This window comes from Bos indicus, chromosome 7, assembly GCF_029378745.1.
Source record: "Bos indicus isolate NIAB-ARS_2022 breed Sahiwal x Tharparkar chromosome 7, NIAB-ARS_B.indTharparkar_mat_pri_1.0, whole genome shotgun sequence".
In the NCBI taxonomy this organism is placed as follows: domain Eukaryota; kingdom Metazoa; phylum Chordata; class Mammalia; order Artiodactyla; family Bovidae; genus Bos; species Bos indicus.
In genome coordinates, this window is record NC_091766.1 from 15,310,680 (window position 1) to 15,332,879 (window position 22,200).

At 48.8% G+C, this 22,200-nt stretch overlaps 1 protein-coding gene across 2 annotated transcripts in view; it reads left to right on the forward strand.

The window, feature by feature from the left end:
* Window positions 1–21,886, forward strand: part of LDLR (low density lipoprotein receptor) — a 34,043-nt gene extending 12,157 nt beyond the window's left edge. Inside the window, exons 3-18 of one of the 2 annotated variants that reach the window (XM_019964182.2) lie at window positions 932–1,054; window positions 3,944–4,330; window positions 6,189–6,311; window positions 8,215–8,337; window positions 9,898–10,017; window positions 10,649–10,774; window positions 11,058–11,229; window positions 11,331–11,558; window positions 13,598–13,716; window positions 13,997–14,136; window positions 14,539–14,680; window positions 14,795–14,947; window positions 15,432–15,551; window positions 17,903–17,980; window positions 19,286–19,443; window positions 20,123–21,886. In XM_019964182.2, the coding sequence (XP_019819741.2) occupies window positions 932–1,054; window positions 3,944–4,330; window positions 6,189–6,311; window positions 8,215–8,337; window positions 9,898–10,017; window positions 10,649–10,774; window positions 11,058–11,229; window positions 11,331–11,558; window positions 13,598–13,716; window positions 13,997–14,136; window positions 14,539–14,680; window positions 14,795–14,947; window positions 15,432–15,551; window positions 17,903–17,980; window positions 19,286–19,443; window positions 20,123–20,158 (2,348 nt within the window). In that variant the 3' untranslated portion in view covers window positions 20,159–21,886. The remainder of the gene's footprint in view (window positions 1–931; window positions 1,055–3,943; window positions 4,331–6,188; window positions 6,312–8,214; window positions 8,338–9,897; window positions 10,018–10,648; window positions 10,775–11,057; window positions 11,230–11,330; window positions 11,559–13,597; window positions 13,717–13,996; window positions 14,137–14,538; window positions 14,681–14,794; window positions 14,948–15,431; window positions 15,552–17,902; window positions 17,981–19,285; window positions 19,444–20,122) is intronic. The other variant, XM_019964183.2, reaches the window with a different exon arrangement.
* The last annotated feature ends 314 nt before the right edge of the window (window positions 21,887–22,200 follow it).

The window sequence follows — 22,200 nt, forward strand, 5'->3', positions numbered from 1 at the left end:
GGATCGAACCTTCACCCCATGTTAGAAGGCAAAGTCTCAACCATTGGACTGCCAGGGAAGTCTCACAAATTAGCCTTTTTGTGTGTTTGTTTTTTGTTTTCTTGGCCACTCCAGGTGGCTTGTGGGATCTTAGCTTCCCAACCAGGGATCGAACCCATAACAGCTGCAGTGGAAGCTTAAGAGTCCTAACCACTGAATTAGGCCATTGGGGGTAGGAATAAAATAGGAATTTGGGATTAACAGATGCATACTACTATATATAAAATAGATAATCAACAAGGACCTACTGTATAGCCCAGGGAACTATATTCAATATCTTGTAATAACCTATAATGGAAAAGAATCTGAAAAAGAAAATATATATATATACACACACACACACGTATAACTGAGTCACTTTGCTGTACACCTGAAATTAACACAACATTGTAAATCAATTATGCTTCAATTTTTTAAAAAAGCCACCCCAAAATTTTAAATTAAAAAAAAAGTGACCAGTTTAGTAGCATTAATATATTCCCAGTGCTTTGCAACCACCACTTTTATCTCATTCCAAAATCTTTGCAACACCTGGCATCTAACTTAAAAAAAAAATTATTTTTCTGCACTGGGTCTTAAGTGCAGCATGCAAGACCTTCAGTCTTCCTTGTGGTATGCAGGATCTTTAGCTGTGGTATGTGGTATCTAGTTCCCTAACCAGGGATTGAACCCAGGCCCCCTGCATTGGGAGCATGGAAGTCTTTGCCACTGGACTCCCAGGGAAGTCCTCAGCAACTAATTTTTAATAAGTTCCATTAAATTTCCTTCATTTTGGCCCAGAAAAGTGAGTCTGAATCTCCTATCAGAAAACTCTGGGTTCTTCCCTTGCAGAGCTCGGAGTGGCAAGGCATTCTTCCCTTTGCGTTAAGGTTCAGTTCTGTTTCTCCCATAGAGTCTGTCACCTGCAAGATGGGGGACTTCAGCTGTGGGGGCCGTGTCAACCGCTGCATTTCGGGGTCCTGGAGATGCGATGGCCAGGTGGACTGCGAGAATGGCTCGGACGAAGAAGGCTGTTGTAAGTGGTGTCCCTTGTCTGGTGGCCCGTGGATCCTAGCCGTGTCCAAGTGACCTGACTGGGTTCGTGGCTGAGGTCAGAGTTTATTCCAAACCATAGAGAGTTTCAGACAGGAAGGCACTCTGCAGCAGGTTCTGTCTTGCCTCTTTGATTTTATTCATTATTTACAATTTCTTTTCTAATCGTGTAGATTTTTTAAAAACAAAGTAAGACTCTTAAAAAAAAAAAAAAAACACCCTGGGGGAAATTTAAATAATTGAGATCACATCAAATCTTCAAGTTGACAAAATATGAAACCCCCCAAGAGAGTATTAAAAAAAAAAAACAACCTAAAAAGTGAGTGAGTGCTTAGTGATGCATATCTAACCTTGGTTCTCACTGGGGAACATTTTAAAATAAAAGGGATTGGGCCTCTTTTCCAAGTGTTTTATTTTTTCTTCCAGCTTTATTGAGAAATAGTTGACATGTAACATGGTGTGAGTTTAGTCTCCAGTGTGATGATTTTATATATATTGTGAAATGATTACCACAATAGGGTTATTTAACACCTTCATCATTTCACATAATTACTGTTTCTGTTGACTCTCTAATCATTCCAGCATAAACAACAAGGTCCTATTGTATAGGGCTGCTGCTGCTGCTGCTAAGTCGCTTCAGTCGTGTCCGACTCTGTGCGACCCCATAGATGGAAGCCCACCAGGCTCCCCTGTCCCTGGGATTCTCCAGGCAAGAACACTGTAGTGGGTTGCCATTTCCTTCTCCAATGCATGAAAGTGAAAAGTGAAAGGGAATTTGCTCAGTCGTGTCCGATTCTTAGCGACCCCATGGACTACAGCCTACCAGGCTGCTCCATCCATGGGATTTTCCAGGCAAGAGTACTGGAGTGGGGTGCCATTGCCTTCTCCAATTGTATAGGGCAGGGAAACTATAGTCAATATTCTGTGATAAACTACAATGGAAAGGGATATGAAAAAGAATACATTTACGTATAACTGAGTCACTTTGCTGTAGAGCAGAAATTAACACACCATTGGAAATCAACTATACTTCAATCCAACTTTAAAAAAAAATTATTAAACTCCGTCCACAATGGGAAAAAAAAAAGATTGACATGTATGTACAATAAAACTGAAGAAGTTAAAAAAAGAAATAATAGTACCATCAAACCCAGGAGGTGGGAGGATGAGTAAAATAGAGGAGGGAGATTAATAGGAACCAACTTCCTCCTGTACATAAATAATTCACAGTGATGTGATGCACAGCGTGGTAAATGTAGTCAGTAAGATGGTGATAACCTTGTAGGGTGGCACGCAGTAAGTGGACTTAGCTTGGTGATGGTTTTGTGCTGTCTAAAGTCACTGAGTCACTGTGTGGCACACCTGGAAACTGGCACAGCTTTGTAAGTCAACTATACTTCAACTTCAAAAGTCCATTATGGGCTTCCCTGATATCTCAGTTGGTAAAGAATCTGCCTGCAATGCAGGAGACCTAGGTTCAATCCCTGGGTTGGGAAGATCCCCTGGAGAAGGGAAAGGCTACCCACTCCAGTATTCTGGCCTGGAGAATTCCATGGACTGCATAGTCCATGGGGTCCCAAAGAGTGGGACACGACTGAGCGACTTTCACTTTCAAAAAGTCCCATGTCATTGTAAATAAAAACAAGCAAATAATAATAATAAGGGCAACAGTTTTTATTTTTATTTTTGCCTACTCTGAGTGGCTTTCGGGATCTTAGTTCCTCCACCAGGAATGAAACTTGGGCCCTTGGCAGTGAGAGCCTGGAGCCCTAACCACTGGACCGTCAGGGAAGTCCCCAGCCATTTTTTGGTTTTGTTTTGTTTTTTAAAGCCGAAATTACCTCCTTTTCATTTTATAAGTACTACAATGTGACATTTAAAGTGCCGTCTCTAAGCTTCCTCTGAACCTGAATGCATTATTTTCAGGGAGATATTTGAGCTGAAGGTCAAAGGAGGATGATCACATTTACTATCTAGTATTTCAAAGTCTCCAGTCGGATCAAAATATTCTACTTTACCTTCCTTCAACACCCAATTTCCAAACGTTCAGAGCTGCTCAAGGACCACTAATAAAATGAAGGATAATAAAATTTGAATAGTAAAATGGGGTCACAAAGAGTCATGTCTCTTTGTGACCCCATGGTCTATACAGTCCATGGAATTCTCCAGGCCAGAATACTGGAGTGGGTAGCCTTTCCCTTCTCCAGGGAATCTTCCCAACCCAGGGAACAAACCCAGGTCTCCCGCATTGCAGGCAGATTCTTTACCAGCTAAGCCACAAGGGAAGACTTTTAATAGTAAAGGAACACTTAATTTTAAGTGCTGAATTCCCTCAGTTGTGTCCGATTCTTTGCAACCCTATGGATTGTAGTCTGCCAGGCTCCTGTGTCCATGGGATTCTCCAGGCAAGAATACTGGAGTGGGTTGCCATTTCCTACTCCACTCATCCTTTTTTTTTTTAAACTAAAGTATATTTAATTTACAGTTTTGGGTTAGTTTTAGGTGTAGAGCAAAGTGATTCAGTTACACACACTCACACATATATTCTTTTTCTTCTTCTTTTCTACTATATTTATTATAAGATACTGACTATAGTTCCCTGCATAAACTCTTAAATACAGGTTCCCGTGTACCTTTACATCCCAGTCCTCCAGTAACACTTTGAGACAGAAACAGATGAGGAAACTGAGGCCCAGAGGGGCCCAGGAACTGGGTGGTTGTCGGCCAGGTCCCCTGACCACTGCCTGGAGTCCACTCACTGCGCTCTGGCCTCTCCTCACCTCAGTGTCCCCATCTGTGCAATGAGTTGGTGTCAGGATTGGGGAGTGGTTTCCCCGGTGACCAGGCTGTCCTCTCCCGTCCGTCCCCGCAGCCCCCAAGACGTGCTCCCAGGATGAGTTCCGCTGTAATGACGGCAAGTGCATTGCCCCGAAGTTCGTCTGTGACTTGGACCTGGACTGCTTAGATGGCTCGGATGAGGCGTCCTGCCCCATGCCCACCTGCGGCCCTGCCAACTTCCAGTGCAACAGCTCCATGTGCATCCCCCAGCTCTGGGCCTGCGATGGCGACCCCGACTGTGACGATGGCTCAGACGAGTGGCCAAAGCACTGCGGGACTCCCCACCCATCAGGCCCCCTGCAGGACAACAACCCCTGCTCGGCCCTCGAGTTCCACTGCGGCAGTGGCGAGTGCATCCACTCCAGCTGGCATTGCGACCATGACCCTGACTGCAAGGACAAGTCTGACGAGGAGAACTGCGGTAGGGGCGCCTCGGAAATCCCCTCACCCAGGCTGGGGGCTCCCCCGGCAGGGGACAGGAGTGGGGCGGTGCCTTTAGGTGCTTAAATGATTCCGCATCACACAATAAGAAAGTCAGTCCTGGACTTCCTTGGTCCAGTGGTTAAGACTCTGCTCTTCCAGTGCAGGGGTGAGGGTTGGATCCCTGGTCAGGGAACTAAGATCCCATATACCTTAGCTCCGTCAAAAAAAGAAAAAGGGACACTGCTTCCAAAGGTCTTATCTCCAGCTATAATAAATCCTTGATGGAGTGATTCAGATACAAGAAAAGAAAGAGCTAATATCCTGCATAAAGAATATGATATCCAAAGATATCTTCAGATTATATTCAAGGCAACATGGTGTCAATAAAGCATTGACCTAAAAAAAAATACCAAAAGTCGGTCCCATTTCATGTTCCTTTCAGTCTTTCTGATCACATAGAGGACACTGTCTTCCAAAGGAGTTCCCTTTTGAACACCTGTTTATTTATTTTTAACATTTATTATTATTTTAATTCAGTTACTTACTTTTTGGTTGTGTTGGGTCTTCACCGTTGCATGAGGGCCTTCTCTAGTTGTGGTCTGTGGGCTTCTCCTGTTGCAGAGCACAGGCTCTAGGCGCACAGGTTCAGTATTTGCAGCACACCGGTTTAGTTGTTGTGTGCTGCGGAAGACCATCCCAGACCAGGGATGAGACCCATGTCCCCTGTATTGGGTGGTGGATTCTTATCTACTATACCACCAGGGAAGCCCCTGGAGCCCCTATTTAATTTTTCTCTTGCCAAGAGGAGCAGACTGTAGCACGCTGTATTATTTTGGTCCAGAAAGGATCCAGGCCTGACTGGTGATGTCCAAGCTGTGTGACCCTTGGCCGGGGACGTAGCGTTACTGTGCTTTGATCTCCTCCCCTGTAGATGGAGCAACAGCGTCGGCCTCGGTGGACCTGGGTTACGACATAAAAGCACACACACACACAAATGAGTTCCAAACATTTGCATACTTATTTATCATCTTTTTTTTTTTCTCCACTGACCTCTTGAAATTGAATTTGCACATTGTCAGCATTTTCATAGTGAAATATAACCCACGGGAAAGTGCAGAAAGCATAAGCTTAGAGCTTAATGAATTAGGGTTAAGTGAAAACCTGTTTCAGGTCAAGGTCTAGTCAGAAACATTTTTCACGTTCACAGTCTGAGTCATTGAAAGGGCTGTGTGATACTCAGTAGTAATGACTTTTTTGGCGGGGGGGAGGTGGGCAGCGGGCTTCACTGGTGGCTCAGTGAAAAAGAATCCACCTGCTAATGCAGGAAACTTGGGATCAATCCCTAGGTCAGGAAGATATTAATTCCCTGGAGTAGGAAATGACAACCTACTCCAGTGTTCCTGCCTGGGAAATCCCACGGACAGAGGAGCCTGGTGGGTTACAGCACATGGGGTCGCAAAGAGTCAGACATAGCTTAGGGACTAACCAACAACATCATAACGTACCTGGCCAGGCTTCTATCTAGACTGGGACCACATCATTGCTTTTCTGCCAAGAATGGCCTACTAGCTCTGCCAGCTTTTTTTTTTTTTTTTTTTTAATATTTATTCATTTACTTCTGCCAGGTCTTAGCTGTGGCATGAGGGACTTAGCTTACTGACCGGGGATCGAACCTGGGCCCCCTGTATTGGGAGCACAGAGTCTTAGCCACTGATTGGGAATTCCCCGATCTGCCAACTTTTTAATGAATTTCCTGCATCCAAGGACAGACTGGAGAGAAATCTATGAAAATGTAATGGTTGTGTTAGGGTGCTTTCCCTTTCTTAATTCTCCACACTTGGCTCTTTGTTTCCCAGCTGTGGCCACGTGCCGGCCTGATGAATTCCAGTGCTCGGATGGGACCTGCATCCATGGTAGCCGGCAGTGCGACAGGGAGCCTGACTGTAAGGATCTGAGTGACGAGCTGGGCTGCGTCAACGGTGAGCCCCACCCCTCCAGGATCCCGGGCTGTGGGGAGATGTGGGGGGAGGAGCACAGTGCCTCCCAGACAAGGGAGGAGCCTCCTGTGTGTCCTCAAGCAAGTTACTTGAGCTCTCTGAGCCTCTTTCTCTAATCTGCAAAATGAAAACATCCACTTCAGGACTGTGAGATTTAATGAGGTTGGAGTGTACATAGCTCATGAACCTGAGCTCACAGAGTTACGTGTACAGTACAATTCCACTTTGCTGAGTTTATAGTGTAGCAGTTCCACTCATGGGAAACTTGTATCTGTGCACTGGGAGATAGGCTCTAGAATGAGCAGAGTAGCACTGTCCTAACAGCAAAGCAGTAGAAGCAACCAGAATGTTCATCAGCAGTAGAATTAATTTATATATATATATATATATATATATATATATATATATGCCATGTTGCATGACATGTGGGATCTTAGTTCCCTGACCAGGGATCAAACTCATGTACCTTGCATTGGAAGCTCAGAGCCTTAACCACTGAACCACCAAGGAAGTCCCAGCAGTAGAATTAATGTAAAAAAAAATTTTTTTTTTAATTGTGGTGAAATAGAGGCTTCCCTGGTGGCTCAGATGGTAAAGAATCTGCCTGTAATGCAGGAGATGTGGGTTTGATCTCTGGATCGAGAAGATCCCTTGGAAAAGAGAATGGCAACCCACTCCAGTATTCTTACCTGGAGAATTTGGTGGGCTACAGTCCATGGAGTCTGGAAGAGTTGGACAGGACTGAGTGGCTAACACAACCAAAAAAAACACATGTAACAAAATTTATTCTCTTAACCATTCTTAAGAGTATAGTCCAGTGGTGCTAAGTCACCATCCGCATGATCCATCGCCAGAACTCTTTCATCTTCCCGTATTGAAACTCTGTCCCCATTATACACTCGCTATTCTCCTTCCTCGAGCCCCTGGTACCCACCATTCTACTGTCTCTACGAATTCCACTCCTCTAGTATTTGACCTTATGTAACTGGAATCACAAATTTGTGTGACGGGTTTATTTCACTAAGCATCATTTCCTCAACGTGCATCCATGTTATAGAAGGTGTCAGAAATGCCTTCCTTTTTAAGGCAAAATAATATTCTGCTGTATGGATGGACCACATGTTGTTTATCCAGTCACCCGTGGATGAACACTTGGGTTGCTTCCACGCCTTGGTTGTTGTGAATAGTACTGCTGTGAACAGGGCTGCCTGGAAATAATTTTAAACGGCAGTGTCATCACAGAGTGGAATATCATGCAGCTGAGAAAAATGAGGCTACAGCCCCTGTCTGCAGCCCAGGTGAACTTCATAACCTTGGGGTTGCAAACAAGAAGGCAATTGCAGGAATTTAACTGGATACAGTTATTAAGACTCAAAAGCAAGCAAAATTCAACAGTAGATTGTTTATTCATACATGTTTGATAGAATTATTAATGAAAAAATAAAGAAGTAGTAATCAAAATTCAAAATTATCATTACCTCTGGGGGTAGTAGAATGGGATGGCTTAGACCACTATAATAGTTTAGGTCGGGGGCTGGAGAGTAGGAATTTTCAGCTCTGCAGGCCATAGTCTCAATTACATCTGCTTGAGTCTGCTGTTATAGCATGAAGTCTGCCACTGACTGTATGTAAACCAATGGGCAGCGCTGGGTGCTAATAAAACTTCTATTTAAACAAACAGGCATCAGGCCAGAGTTTACCAGCCCCTGCTATTGGTGATATTCTAATTCTTAAGCTGAGTGGAGGCTTCATGTATGATCAGTAACTGTTCTGTTTTACCACCAAATACATTTGTATCTATTCTTGCATAAATAATCATATTAATAAGAAGCACTAAGCCACCTCCTGTCTCCTGGAAGCACCTGACCCTACTCTGTGCTTATAGTGACTCTTTGCGAGGGGCCCAACAAGTTCAAGTGCCAAAGCGGTGAGTGCATCTCCCTGGACAAAGTGTGCAACTCCGTCAGGGACTGCCGGGACTGGTCCGACGAGCCCCTCAAGGACTGTGGTGAGCCCTGGGGTGTGGGCAGCTGGTAGTGTTGAGGGTGGGGTCCACCGCATTGAGACGTGGGTGCTGTGGTGCTGTGAGGGGCCAGCCCTGCTGAAGCCCACAAGTGCTGTGACTCTGGGGCTGGACAGATGTTAGGGGGGAGCCTGGGGATAAGTGGATTGGCTTCTAAGCCTCAGTTTTCCCATCTGTAAGATGGGGCAGTAACTTCCCAGACATCCTAGGGCTGCTGGGGATCAGGTGTTGCAAGTGTTTTCAGCAGCACTTTGACCCATGATTTGGACTTTCCAGTCCATAGGGTCTCTGTCGCAGCTCTTCTACTTGGCCTTTGTAGCAGGAGAGCACCCACCCAAGCCCATACACGTGCATTTGAATGCCTAGGGCCATGTTCCAATATTCTATTATGGATACAGACACTCAAATTTCATAGAACTTTTGAAATATTTTGCTTTTGATTCTTATTTTCTTCTCAACTATTTTAAAATGTAAAAACCATTCTTAGCTGTCAAAGAGCAGGTTGAGGGCTGGCTTTGGCCCACGCTTGGTATAGAAGGTAAGAGCATGGATTATGGAGCCCAGTGCCCTAGGTTTGCGCCAAGCCGTGTGGTCTTAAACAAACTGTTTAACCTGGCCATGCCTCGATTTCCCCAGCTATAAGTCTCATGCCTTTAAGGTCATAGGGAGGGTTTTGTGTGTGTTAGTCACTCAGTCCTGTCCGACTCTTTGCACAGAGTCCATGAGCTCCTCTGTGCATGGGATTCTCCAGGCAAGAATACTGGAGTGGGTTGCCATTTCCTATAGGGAGGATTAAGTGAGTTAATACATGTAACTGTAGTAAGTGGTATGTGGCTTTTATTTTTTATAATTAAAAATTTTTTTAAATTATGGTTAAAAAAACCCACAAAATTTATGGTTTTACCATTTTTAGGTGTTCAGGCATGTTTTAAGTACAGTCGCAGTGTTGTGTCACCATCACCACCATCCATCTCCAGAACTATTTCATCTTGCAGAACAACTGAGTCTCTGTCTCCACTGAATACTAACTCCCCCTCCCCCAACCTCTGCACCCACCCTCCTACCTTCTGTCTCTATAAATATGACCCCATTAGGGGCCTCACGTGGAATAGTATTTGTCCTTCCGTACCTGGCTTATAATTCACTCACTATAACACCCTCATAGGGCTTCCCTAGTGGCTCAGCTTGCCATTGCAGGAGACTCAGGTTCCATCCCTGGGTTGGGAAGATCCCCTGGAGGAGGAAATGGTAACCTACCCCAGTATTCTTGCCTGGGAAATCCCATGGACAGAGGGGCCTGGTGGGCTACAGTCTATGGGGTTGCAAAGAGTGGGACAAGAATTAGCGACTAAACATCGACAACATCCTCGTGGTTCATTCATGGTGTCACGTTGTGACAGTGGCCCTAAGACCTCTTAGGAATCATGGCAACTTCACCAGCAGTCATCATGTTGGTTATGATGAGGTAGAAACGGTTGCAGGATGTTGGACGAGGGGTGGCTGGCGGCCAGAGTGTGACCGGTGCCCCTCCTGCATCTGGCACAGGGACCAACGAGTGTCTGGACAACAAGGGCGGCTGCTCTCACATCTGCAATGACCTCAAGATCGGCTACGAGTGCCTGTGTCCCGAAGGCTTCCAGCTAGTGGGCAAGCACAGATGTGAAGGTAATTCCCAAGCCCCTGGCTCTTTCCTTGGAAGAAGAGGGGGGTCAAAGCCTCAGCCTCAGTTTTCCCATCTGTTAAGTGGGTGAAGGTACCCTCCTCACAGGGCTGGTGGGAGGCCAGGTGCTTGAACCAGCTGTTGCCAGCTTGGCCCTTGGGGAGCACTTGCTTTTGGCCTTTGGGGATTAATAATTAAGAAAGAAATCTCAGCTGATGCAACTTCGCCCAGTTGACTATGCCCTAAAGTGAATGGTGAGGTTGGGGTTAGAGATCATGCTTGGCCATTTTCAAGATTTTGGTGATCAGGGACTTCCAGTGGCTCAGACTTCACGCTCCCAAAGCAGGGGGCCTGGGTTTGATCCCTGGTCAAGGAACTAGATCCCACACGCTGCAATTAAGAGTTCATATGCTACAGTTAAAGATTCCACGTGCTGCAACTAAGATCTGGTGCAGCCAAATCAATAAATTAAAAAAAAAAAAATTGGTCAGAGCATCCTGTCCTGGAGGTTTTCCCGAGAGGGGATGGGTTGTCCTCCATTTGCCACAGGGAGGCATGGCTCTTGGTCAGAGCCCATGGTTCCATCTGCGCCCTGCTGGAAAGATGCTCCAGTTCTCTCTGTGTCCCAACTCTCAGATATCGATGAGTGTCAGAACCCTGACACCTGCAGCCAGCTCTGCGTGAACCTCGAGGGCAGCTACAAATGCGAGTGCGAAGAGGGCTTCCGGCTGGAGCCCCTCACCAAGGCCTGCAAGGCCGTGGGTAAGTGCAGGGAGGTGGCGGTGGGGGGAGGCCATGTGGTGGGACTTTCATCATCCTGTGGACAGAGGAGCATGGCAGTCTACAGTCCATGGGGTCAAAAAGAGGACTAAATCAACTTAGCATGCAATGAAACAAATAGACATCACTGTTTCTTTTACCTGAAGTTAGGTTAGAACTGCAACCATGCAGTGATTCTTAGAAGCACCTAAATCAGGGGATCCCATGTTTCTGGAGGTCAGGGTCCCTTCCACTCTGCTGAACCGCCCCCTTCCCGGATCCCCAGGCACCATCGCCTACCTCTTCTTTACCAACCGCCACGAAGTCAGGAAGATGACTCTGGACCGAAGCGAGTACACCAGCCTTATCCCCAACCTTAAGAACGTGGTCGCCCTGGACACGGAGGTGGCCAGTAACAGGATCTACTGGTCTGACCTGTCCCAGAGGAAGATCTACAGGTGAGCCTGCCTGCTCCCCTAGCCGCACGCAGCCCCAGTCCCTGAGTGGATGGAGGGCCCCCGGAGCCGACACTCTCCTCTTCCTTCTCCTTTCCCCTCAGTGCCCAGATCGACGGAGCCCCCGGCTTCTCCTCCTATGACACCGTCATTGGCGAGGATCTCCAGGCCCCCGATGGGCTGGCAGTGGATTGGATCCACAGCAACATCTACTGGACCGACTCCATCCTGGGTACCGTCTCCGTGGCTGACACCAAAGGTGTGAAGAGGAAGACGCTCTTCCAGGAGGAAGGCTCCAAACCACGGGCCATTGTGGTCGATCCCGTCCATGGGTGGGTATTCCTAGGGCTGGGGTTCACAAATGGATTAGAGGTCCAGATGGGGGGAGGTTTGGGCTTAGGTAGACCAGATGACCAGACCAGACCAGATTAGCTTTTTGTTTGTTTTTTGTTTGTGGGGTTTTTTTTGGGGGGGGGCACAGGTTTTTCTTTATGTCTTTATTTATTTTCGGATGCCTGGCTCTTCATTGTTTTGCACAGGCTTTCTCTAGTTGTGGGGCACAGGCTTCTCACTGTGGTGGTTTCTCTTGTTTTGAAGCACAGGCCGTGTGGGCTTCAGTAGTTGTGGTTCCTGGGCTCTAGAGCTCAGGCTCAGTAGTTGTGGCACAAGGGTTTAGTTAACTCCGAAGCATGTGGGGTCTTCCCACGTCCCCTACACTCTCAGTGGGAGGGGGTTCCGTCATGGTGGGAATTTTATCATCTGAACTTTGCACAGGATGGGGCTGTAGAACATCTTGGGAATGTTCGCTACATCCCCAAGACCTCTCCCAAATGAACACACAGCCCAGTTAGCATAAAAACAAGAGAGACAATGTCCTTAAGAAATACTGAACACTTAAAAAAAAACACAAAAAACCCGTACACACTTCAGCATTAGCCAAACAATTTTTGCAAACATAGTGAAGGTCGCCACCTGTGGCACGCCCCCTGCAGGTGGGACCATGGCTGAATCAGCAGCTCCAGTGTCCACAGGGACCCCTGTGAAAGCATGGTCTCGTCCCAAGTACCATGCCCTGCAGAGGACACCTGCTCCAGCACATTACATGTGTGTCTGGAAGGGTCTCTGGGGCTGGGAAGTTCACAGCCCCAGGATGGGCAGCCTGTTCTGGCTGCAGTCACTGGGGGAGAGGGAGCGATGGGCCTGAGAGAGAACAGGTTGGCGAAGCCACACTTGGCTGTGCTAGCATGGTGTCCACGGCTCAGATTGGAGGGACCCTGGGATGAAGGTGGGCCCAGCAGGCCTTCCTCCAACAAGACTAATGCCCTCATTTGGTGGAGGGTCATCTGGTCTATCCAGATGCCAGGAGAGAGAGACCCTCCCAGACACACACTCCACTTAGACTTGTATCACTTGCTCTGCTCTTATATTTCTCCCCCTAAACATCAGGCACCACCACCTGGCTCTTCCATTTGGTCTATGAGTTTCCTTTCCTTCAGGCTGATGGGCCATGATTTATTTAAACTGCTCTCAAAAATATATATATATATAAATAAATAAATAAAAATAAACTGCTCTCCAGCACATGGAAATTTAAGTTTTTCTCCCCTGCCTTATACAAAGGAGCCATGAATAGCTTTGAATGCCTTTGAACATGAGTCCTTGCAATTTATCTGCAGGATAACATACACTTAACCTGGCGGTCCAGTGTTGATACTCTGTGCTCCCAATGCAAGGGGCATGGGTTCAATCCCTAATCGGAGAACTTAGATCCCACATGCCACACAGCCTTAAAAAAAATAATAAGAATAAATAAATTCATACTTCACCAAAACAAATTTATAAAAGCCCTTAGGCTCAGAAAGCAGTGTTCAGAGAGCAGATTCCAGGGCCCCAGTCCCAACACTGGAATGAAAACCTCCCTTTGTTCTCCAAAGTCCCCGAATCTTGCCAGGTCTCACCAGGTTGCAGGTCCTGGAACTGGCAAGGTTGGTGGGGTTTAGTCCCTAAGTCGAGTCTGACTCTATGACCCCCTGGACTGTAGCCTGCCAAGCTCCTGACTGTCCATGGATTTCTCCAGGCAAGAATACTGGAGTGGGTTGCCATTTCCTTCTCCAGGGGATCTTCCCCACCCATGGATCAAACCCAGGTCTCCTGCACTGCAGGCAGATTCTTTACCAACTGAGCCACCAGGAAGCAGCAAGGTTAAGTTAGGGGACCAGAAAGAACCCATCCAGGGCCTCCCCCAGTAGGGACTGTGGGGGCGGGGGGTAGTTCCTGGCCTGGCTGATGCCAGGGAGAGAGCAGCTCTTCCGGGTGGTCACAGCTTCCCTCCTTGATGTCCCCCTGTCTGTCCTTCCCGCTGCTCCCCCAGCTTCATGTATTGGACTGACTGGGGCACTCCTGCCGAGATCAAGAAGGGGGGCCTCAACGGCGTGGACGTTTACTCGCTGGTGACCGAGGACATCCAGTGGCCCAACGGCATCACTCTAGGTACACTGAGGGGACAGTAGTCCTAGGTGTCAGGCAGGGTCTGGAGGAGAGATGACAAGGGGGCTCCGTGAGAGTGTCGAACTGGAAACTCACCTCCCCTCTCCCCACACCACACCTGCATGCGGTTCGGGTGGGAGGCGGGTGTGGATCTGAATGGCTTTCCCAGGCGCTGAGTCCGGTTGGGTGGGGGGTTGGTTCCCTCCTGTGAAGAGCGGGATGCCCAAGCCCCACGGCTCGGGCATTGCCTGTGACCTCTCCTTGCCACCACTGTGGGTTCTAGATCTTTCTGGCGGCCGCCTCTACTGGGTCGATTCCAAACTGCACTCCATCTCCAGCATCGATGTCAACGGGGGGAACCGGAAGACCGTGCTGGAGGACAAGAAGAAGCTGGCGCACCCCTTCTCCTTGGCCATCTTTGAGGTGGGGGCTGGGGACACGCAATCACTCCTTATTTTAAATTAAGAAATTTTTAAAGAAAAAAGGCTCTGGAAGAGAGAGATGGCCAGGCAGCTCTGTGAGAGTTTATAACCCAAAACTCAGTTTTCTTCCCCCGACACACCTGCATGCAGTTCAGGCTTGCAAGTCAGGGCAGGAGCTCGGGGGAGCCGATGATTTTCCCCGGTGCTGGGTCCTCAGGGTGGGGCCCTTCCTCCTTCGGGGAGCAGAATGCCCAAGTCCTAAAGCCCCCAACATCACCTATGACCTCTCCTTTCTCCCTCGCCCTACCAGCCGCACTCCCGTGGACCCATTTGGAGGGGTGTGGAACCAGTGGTCGTGTCCCCTATGGCTGATGGGGATATGTCATTCCTTATGCCCCTGTAGGATAAAGTATTTTGGACGGATGTTATCAACGAAGCCATTTTTAGTGCCAACCGCCTCACAGGTTCAGACATCAGCCTGATGGCAGAAAACCTGTTATCGCCGGAGGACATTGTCCTTTTCCACAACCTCACGCAGCCGAGAGGTAAAGATGGGGTGGCCTCCCTCACTACCTCCGCTTCTCTGCCTGTGCTCTGGAATGTTCCAGAATTTTTCTGACCTCATTCTCATCCTGCCTCCCTGCCTTTTCCCGCCGCAGGGGTGAACTGGTGTGAGAGGACTGCCCTCCGCAATGGTGGCTGCCAGTACCTGTGTCTGCCGGCCCCACAGATCAACCCCCGCTCACCCAAGTTCACGTGTGCCTGCCCCGACGGCATGCTGCTGGCCAAGGACATGAGAAGCTGCCTCACAGGTGGGGATCGGCCTTCTGCCACCCTTGAGGGTCAGCCCTGCAGCCTTTCTTTGCTCATCTGTCAAATGGGAGAGCAAGGCCCCTGGAGGCTGTTGTAAGGCTTTTCTCAAATGCTGGGTACATCAGCACTGACTAGCAAGGAGACGGAATCAGGTCCAGTTCTCTCTTTCCCAGCCCTCTTTGGCGGGGAGGCCCTGATTTTAGCTGCAGACATTAAGGGAGAATGCGGCCCCTCTTTCGGTCTCTGCATCCTCAGAGAAAGTCCCTGCTGGGGGTCAGTGTGTCTGTAGCACTTACGAATCTCCCTTTTGAAAGACAACGTGTACTATAATACCATAGACACTAGTGGGTTTGTATTTTCACTGCATTTGTCTTCAGTTTTTTCTGTGGCCCATGGCACTTGCTTCTTACCTGTTTTCAGCAGCAGCACAACTCTCATTGGCTCTCAGGCCACAGGACACTCAGGAAATGTTTATTCTTTCAGAGTCTGAATCTGCAGTGACCACCCGAGGACCCTCCACGGTCAGCTCGACAGCTGTGGGGCCGAAGCGCACGGCCAGCCCTGAGCTCACCACAGCCGAGTCGGTGACAATGTCCCAACAAGGTAAAGCCTGAGGCCACCTACCCTCCGCTCCCTGCACCAATTCATTGATAACCAGCATCTCTGTGAAGAGACAGAGTGGATTTAGTCTTGGTTCTTTGGCTGACTGTCTCTGGCATGGCTTGTGCCTGTCTGAAGCCTCAGTTTCCCTACCTGGAGCTAATAACAGTGCCTGCCCACCTCCCTGGAAAAGTGGGGATCACATGAACGTGGGAAGAACCTGAAGTTTAAGGTGTCTGCCCAGCAAGGCCAGGACTAGTGTGAGGCAAGTCAGGTACTCCCTGGGGTAGCGCCTAAAGGGGGCACCAGAAAATCAAGGACTCAGATAATAGTTTAATGCAATTTTTTTTTCAGGTTTTAGGTTTTCTTTTACACTTTAAAAATTAATTTATTTCTAATGCATTATTATTTTTAAATCAAATAATCAAATTGTGGCCTGTGGGGACAGTCCTGATAAATAAAGTTTGCTTGGTCCCAATGAGGCAGGTTTTGCAAAGTGTATCATCAGATCCTGTTTTCCTAAAAATTTTGCTCTTTTGTTCTTCATGAGATATTGGCATTAATTTTTGTTTTCTTTTCTTTTTCTTTTTTTTCTTGGCCATGCCACGTGGCTTGTGAGATCTTGGTTCCCCAACCAAGGATTGAACCCAGACCCTCAGCAATGAGGGTGGAATCCTAACCACTGGACCATCAGCCAGGGAGTTTCCATTGGCATTAATTTTGATATTTTAAAAAATGTATTATAATGTTACTGGTTTACTGAGTTTGGGGGGGAATCCCTTCAAATTTTGTGACTGAGGTGAGTCCCCAGTTCCCTTCTTAGCCTGCCCTCAAGGTCTTACTCTACCACCTCCCCAGCTTGATTGATTGGAAACCCGCCGTTCACTGATTTGTCCAGCAGAGGGCGCCCGACCCTGTTTTTGAGCAGTCCGGAAACAGCACAGGCTTTTCTGGCCAGGAAAAACAAAAAAAAAAGCACATTAGCAAGTTTCAGACATTTTTTTTTCCCCTTTCAAAGTAACTGAATCCTTTGTTCCACCATAAAGGGGATACAACAGGAACTGTATGGTAGAGAGAGGCCCAGAACCGTTTTCGATTGAAGTGCCACTGCTTGAAATACCATTTCACAGACGAGCCCATCTGCGGCTTCTCGAATTTGGCAAAGGAGCTCTTTTAAAAGAAAAATTTCTCAAGGACACTGCTGCTACTGCCCTAAATTATTTTTGTGGTGAGGTTTCTTAAATAAGCGCAAATGTAAAACTGGGTACAAACTGTGTCCAAAGCATGTATGACAGCTGGTCGATACGGATTTGAATATAAATGGTGATGGTCATTACTGCTCACTGGCTTATCGTGTGGCTCGGATGTGATTCGTGTGGTCTTAGCAGAGCATTGGCCTGTTTGGAGGCCTTTATATTTTCACTCACACGGGCCCTCACGTTGTCTGGCCCAGGTGCACACATGTGATTATATAACGATGTCACCTCCAATATCTTTTTTTGTTTGTTAGTTTTTTTTGATGTGGACCATTTTTTTTTTAAGTCTTTATTGAATTTCTTACAATATTGTTTCTGTTTCATGTTTTGGTTTCTTGGTGGTGAGGCATGTGGGATCTTAGCTTCCCAACCAAGGATCAAACCCACACTCCCTGCATTGGAAGATGAAGTCCTACCCACCTGCCCACTAGGGAAGTCCCTTCCCCAAATATTTATTAGCTGGGGCCAGCTGGCACAGGACTATGGGTCTTTGGTGCGATCCAACCCAAGCACTGAAATTGCTGAGAATTACGGGGACAGAAGGTGACCCCTGCCCTCATCCACAATAGGCTCCTTGTCATCAAATGCAGGGGCTTCCTGGGTGGCTCATCTGCCGATGCAGGAGATGTGAGTTCAATCCCTAATCAGGAAGATCTGGAGAAGGACATGGTAATCCACTCCAGTATTTTTGCCTGGGAAATCCCATGGGCAGAGGAGCCTGGGGGATACGACTTAGCAACTAAACAACAACATCAATGCAAAAGCAGGTTGAAAAATTCCATCAGTGACCTCTCCAGCCCTGGGAATGTATCCACAAGTTTTGGTCTCAGAGGCCGGCATCTGCCTTCCCTAGTGCCTCATAACACGAGCCTACAGGACCCTCTTAAATTCGGGCCATACTCCCAATTGCCCACAGGCGAGGCCTGGACAGAAGCCAGTCTGCACTGCTCAAGCCTGGGAGATACTCCAACTTCCTTTGGACGTTTGAAGACACTGGGAAGTGTCGGGTGTTCTCCTCTGCATGTTGACATCATATACCTGTGTTTTCCACCCTTTCGCGGTGCATCTGGGCCTCACTTTCTCCCTTGTCTCCCGCAGGCCAGGGCGACGTTGCCGGCCGAGCGGACACGGAGAGGCCCGGGAGCGTGGGTGCCCTATACATCGTCCTCCCCATCGGTAAGCCTGTGGCCGGTCCTCCCCTGGCTCCTTGCTTCCTGCAAAATGACTTCAGCTCCTGGCAAGCTGTTCTGGTCCACCTTCCCTCCAGTAATCGGCTGGCCCCATTGTGTGTCCTGTTTATCACTGAGCAACCCCCTTCCTAGCTTCATTCACTAAACAAGTATAGTTGAGCGACTACTGTATACCAAGGCCATTTCTGAGCACTGGGGACAGAGCCCAGAGAGAAACAAACATCCGCCCCCTTGGAGCTGAGAGCAGAGTGGGACATCTGAGATGTCACAGGGGAGGAAGGGGAACTGGGCCAGGGTTCCCGCTGTGATTGATAGGCACTTTCATCAACACCCAAAGGATGGGAAAGCACCAGCAGGGTACCTTCCCATGAGTTGTTCTGTTTCAGGGGGCAGTTTGGAGATTTCTACTTTCCTGTCCTCACCTGTCAATCATGACTTGGTTTGCATTATACCCACTTTCCTTTTTGAAAAAAAAAAAAAAATCCTTTCTTGGTGTCCTTTCACAGAGACCAGAGATCTAAGTCCCCACCAGTTGTCCAGCTGTGGGTTGATACACTTGCCCAGGGAGGCCCTCACCTCCCTTGGGGCTGCCCCAGGGTGATGCCCACCTGGCATCTTCCCACCCTCTGGGCACCAGCCAGGATCTTTTCAGGAAACGGCACCCCAAGACCCACCATCAATGATGCAAAGAGAGATCCCACGTTATCCACATTCATGCAGAAGCAGAGTGTGCCATGGTGGCCCCGAATATTGAGAACAATCCCATTTGTGAAACGAAGTAACTGATGTGTGACTAATACACAAGAAACATGGAAGATTGACAATAGCCTTCTTGTCATCAAATGCAGAAGCAGGTTGAAGAATTCCACCAGTGACCTCCCCGGTCACTGGGAATGTGTCCTAAACCTTTGATCTCAAGAGACGGGCAGCCCCTGACCCAGTGCCTCATAATGCAAGCCTGCTATATACCCAACAATAGGTTTGGGGGGGCGAGGCAGTCACAGTGGTCTTCAAGCTAGAGATTTCTTATACTCACTGATGGATTTTTTTTTTTTAACACTGGGCAAGTATTGTCTTTTTTTAATGTTTTGTGGGGCATTTGGGAAGATCTTAGTTCACCTACTAGGGTTGGAACCCACTTCCCCTGCAGTGGGTCTTAACTGCTGGACCACCAGAAAAGTCCCAAGTATTAGGAAGATTGGAAAAATACAAATAATAAATTGGGAACAAAAACATTTCCCCGTGAAAGGGCCTGGCGTCTGAAGGCGGCACCCCTCCCCTCTCCCCTCAGCACTGCTCATCCTCCTGGCCTTCGGAACCTTCCTCCTCTGGAAGAACTGGCGGCTGAAGAGCATCAACAGCATCAACTTCGACAACCCCGTGTACCAGAAGACCACGGAGGATGAGGTCCACATCTGCCGCAGCCAGGACGGCTACACCTACCCCTCGGTGAGCCGCCCCGCTGGGGACCTCGCCGCACCCGGCTGGCTGGCTGAGTGCTCCTCATGCCTCCTAAAGGCCAGGCCCTCCTCGAGAGCGGACGATCTCACGGAGTGGCGGGTGGCGGGTTGGGGTGCGGCAGGGCCAGAGGATAAGCCAAGGGAACATAGGTCCAAGGGTGAAAGCCGGAAGGGGGACTGAGTTTTTTTGTGGGAGGGCTGGGAAGGAGGGGAGGCGACTTCAGATAAGGTGGCCCGGAAGGCTTTCTTGAATAGGGAGTGTACGCAGTGCAGCAGGCACCACCTGTGCAAACGCCATGTGGCTGAACCCTGCCTGTGTGTGCGAGGGGCGGAGAGTGGGAGGGGAAGGGGCAGAGAGTGGGAGGGGAAGGGGCAGATGGAGCAGGACGCTGGGGGCCTGTGAGAGCACCATTGCCGGGAGTGAGATGGGCTCCACGGAGCCACATGATCAGACTCGGGTGCTCACGGGCGCCCCTGGTGGTTGTGTGAGGAATAGGCCTGGGCCAAGTCCCAGAGCCCCGAGACGAGGGTGGAGGCCTTTGTGCGGGTCCAGCGATAATGAGGGGGGTGGCCTGGGGGACCAGGAGAGAGTCAGGCGTGGGTGGCTTGTAGCCATGTTTACTAGATGTTGGGCTGATCGTTTCCGGCGTTTACTGCTTTGTTGACAGAGACAGATGGTCAGCTTGGAGGATGACGTGGCGTGAGCTGCTGCCTTGAGTCCTCTCCCTCCCCCGAACCTGCTGCCAGTCACTCAAAGGCAGCAAGAACACTTTCTCCCCTGACCCTTGACCTGCTCCCAACCCTTCCTGAGACTTCCGCGCCAAAAGCGCTGTTGGGGACTGCCGCCCAGGCACTGTCTGCCGGTCTGCCAGAGCTTTGTTTTATATATTTATTTTTCTGGGAGGCAGAACAGGCTTCAGACGGTGCCCACGGGCGGCAGTTGGGTTGCTTTTTTTTCTTCCTTTCTTCACACGTGAAGGAGAAAGGCAGAACAACTGGGGAATCTGTCCTCTCCGGGAATCTCTGAGCTGCTCTCCTTCTAGACACACTCCTCCCTGGAGGGAATGACGGAGGGACGTGGAGCCGGAAAGCTAGTGGCTTTGAATGCACGAGAGCAGGTGCTACCCACAGGGTCCCAGGTGGCTGCTGTTGCCACCCACCCTCTAGCCCAGGCCCCACACTCAGGACTGAACGTGTTTACTTCTGCCAGGCAAGCCTGCGGGATGGCCAGAGTTGGTCTGCCACCCCCTGGTCAGGATCAAACTAGGGTTTTCCAAGCTGGGTTTGTCCTCCACTTAAGCCAGGAGGGGACCCTGGGTCCAACCTTCCAGGAGTGGCGCCCGCTGAACCCTATTCATTCACCAAAACCCCGATCATCCCCAAAGAAAACAAATGCGAGCCACCAGTCGCCCTTAACGTTCATGTATTAAGTGCCTGAGACCCCCTTACTTTGTGCGTGAAGATGAGCAGCTCCCACCTCTAACTGTATCCTTCTGTCCGGGAGTGGGTGTCTGGACCCCAGCCCCGCCCCTTGCACGTTTCCAGTTCAGGGTCGAACACTGCGTAAAGTCGACATTCTATTATTATTTTGCACTACTTTCCGTTCTGGTTCCCTTCTGGCTGCAAAGAGTCTGGATTGATGACTGGTACTGACCCGGCCCTTCTCCCAGACCCGGCCTCTCTCCCAGCACGTAGGGAGACCTGTGCGCGGTGGCTTCATCATGACTTCAAAGCCAAAATTACGACTAGACGATCTGCCTACTGTTTCCACTTCTAGGCAGAGGCCACTGAGCCATTCATATCCCCGACAAGCCCATCATGGTTGGCTGGTGTCCATCTGAAACATGCATGGCAGGTCTGCCCTGTAAGATGTGCTCTGGGCTCGGGAATTTCATGGGATTCATTAAACAAGAATGCTTTCTGAAATTACCACACATATCATATTTATGACCACTGGGGGGTGGGGGTTGGATGGGGAGCAGCCTCCCATGGAAACGTCTGAGTGGGTTGACTACCGTACAACCACAGAACACGGGCACCCCTGCCGGAGACTGTGAACACCTTTTCTCTTTCTGAAGCATGTAAATAACACCCCCACCACCGCCGTGCAGACAGTGGGGACTTTTTGTTATGTTTGCACTTTGTATATTTGTTGAAACATTTCTCACTTATGTGTATATATATAAAAGAAAGATCTATTTATTTTTGCAAATCCTGGTTGCTGCAAAGATGCCTCGTCTTTCTGTACAAAGCTTATTTGAGCGTGCCGTGCACAGCCCTCTTCAAGAGAATCAGGTTCTGTGTTGTATATATGGGTTGCTTTTTGAGGATGGGTGTCGCTTTTTAAACCACTGTATAGAATGTTTTTATAGCCTGAATGCCTTACTGTGATCGATTACATTTCTTAAATAAAGTATTTGACTAAATCGGAAGTGCTTTCTTCTGCCTTTCTCTGGCTCCCTCCATCTGTTGATGGACAAGACTACCCCCAGGGAGAAGGATCTGGAAAGGGAACATTTTCCGACAGCGTCAACACAGGCCGCAGCCTCTAAGGGGATATTGTGCTCAGCTGGGGAGCAGCTCTGCTGGGTGCTGAATTGAAGTTTTGCTAAATTTCCTGCTTATTCAGTCATTCAACAAATATTGGCCACCCGTTGTGTGCCAGGTCATGTTCAAGGAGTGTGGGACACTGCCGTAAGAGCCTATGCCCTCAAGGAGATGACATTTTAGAAGAGGAAACAGATAC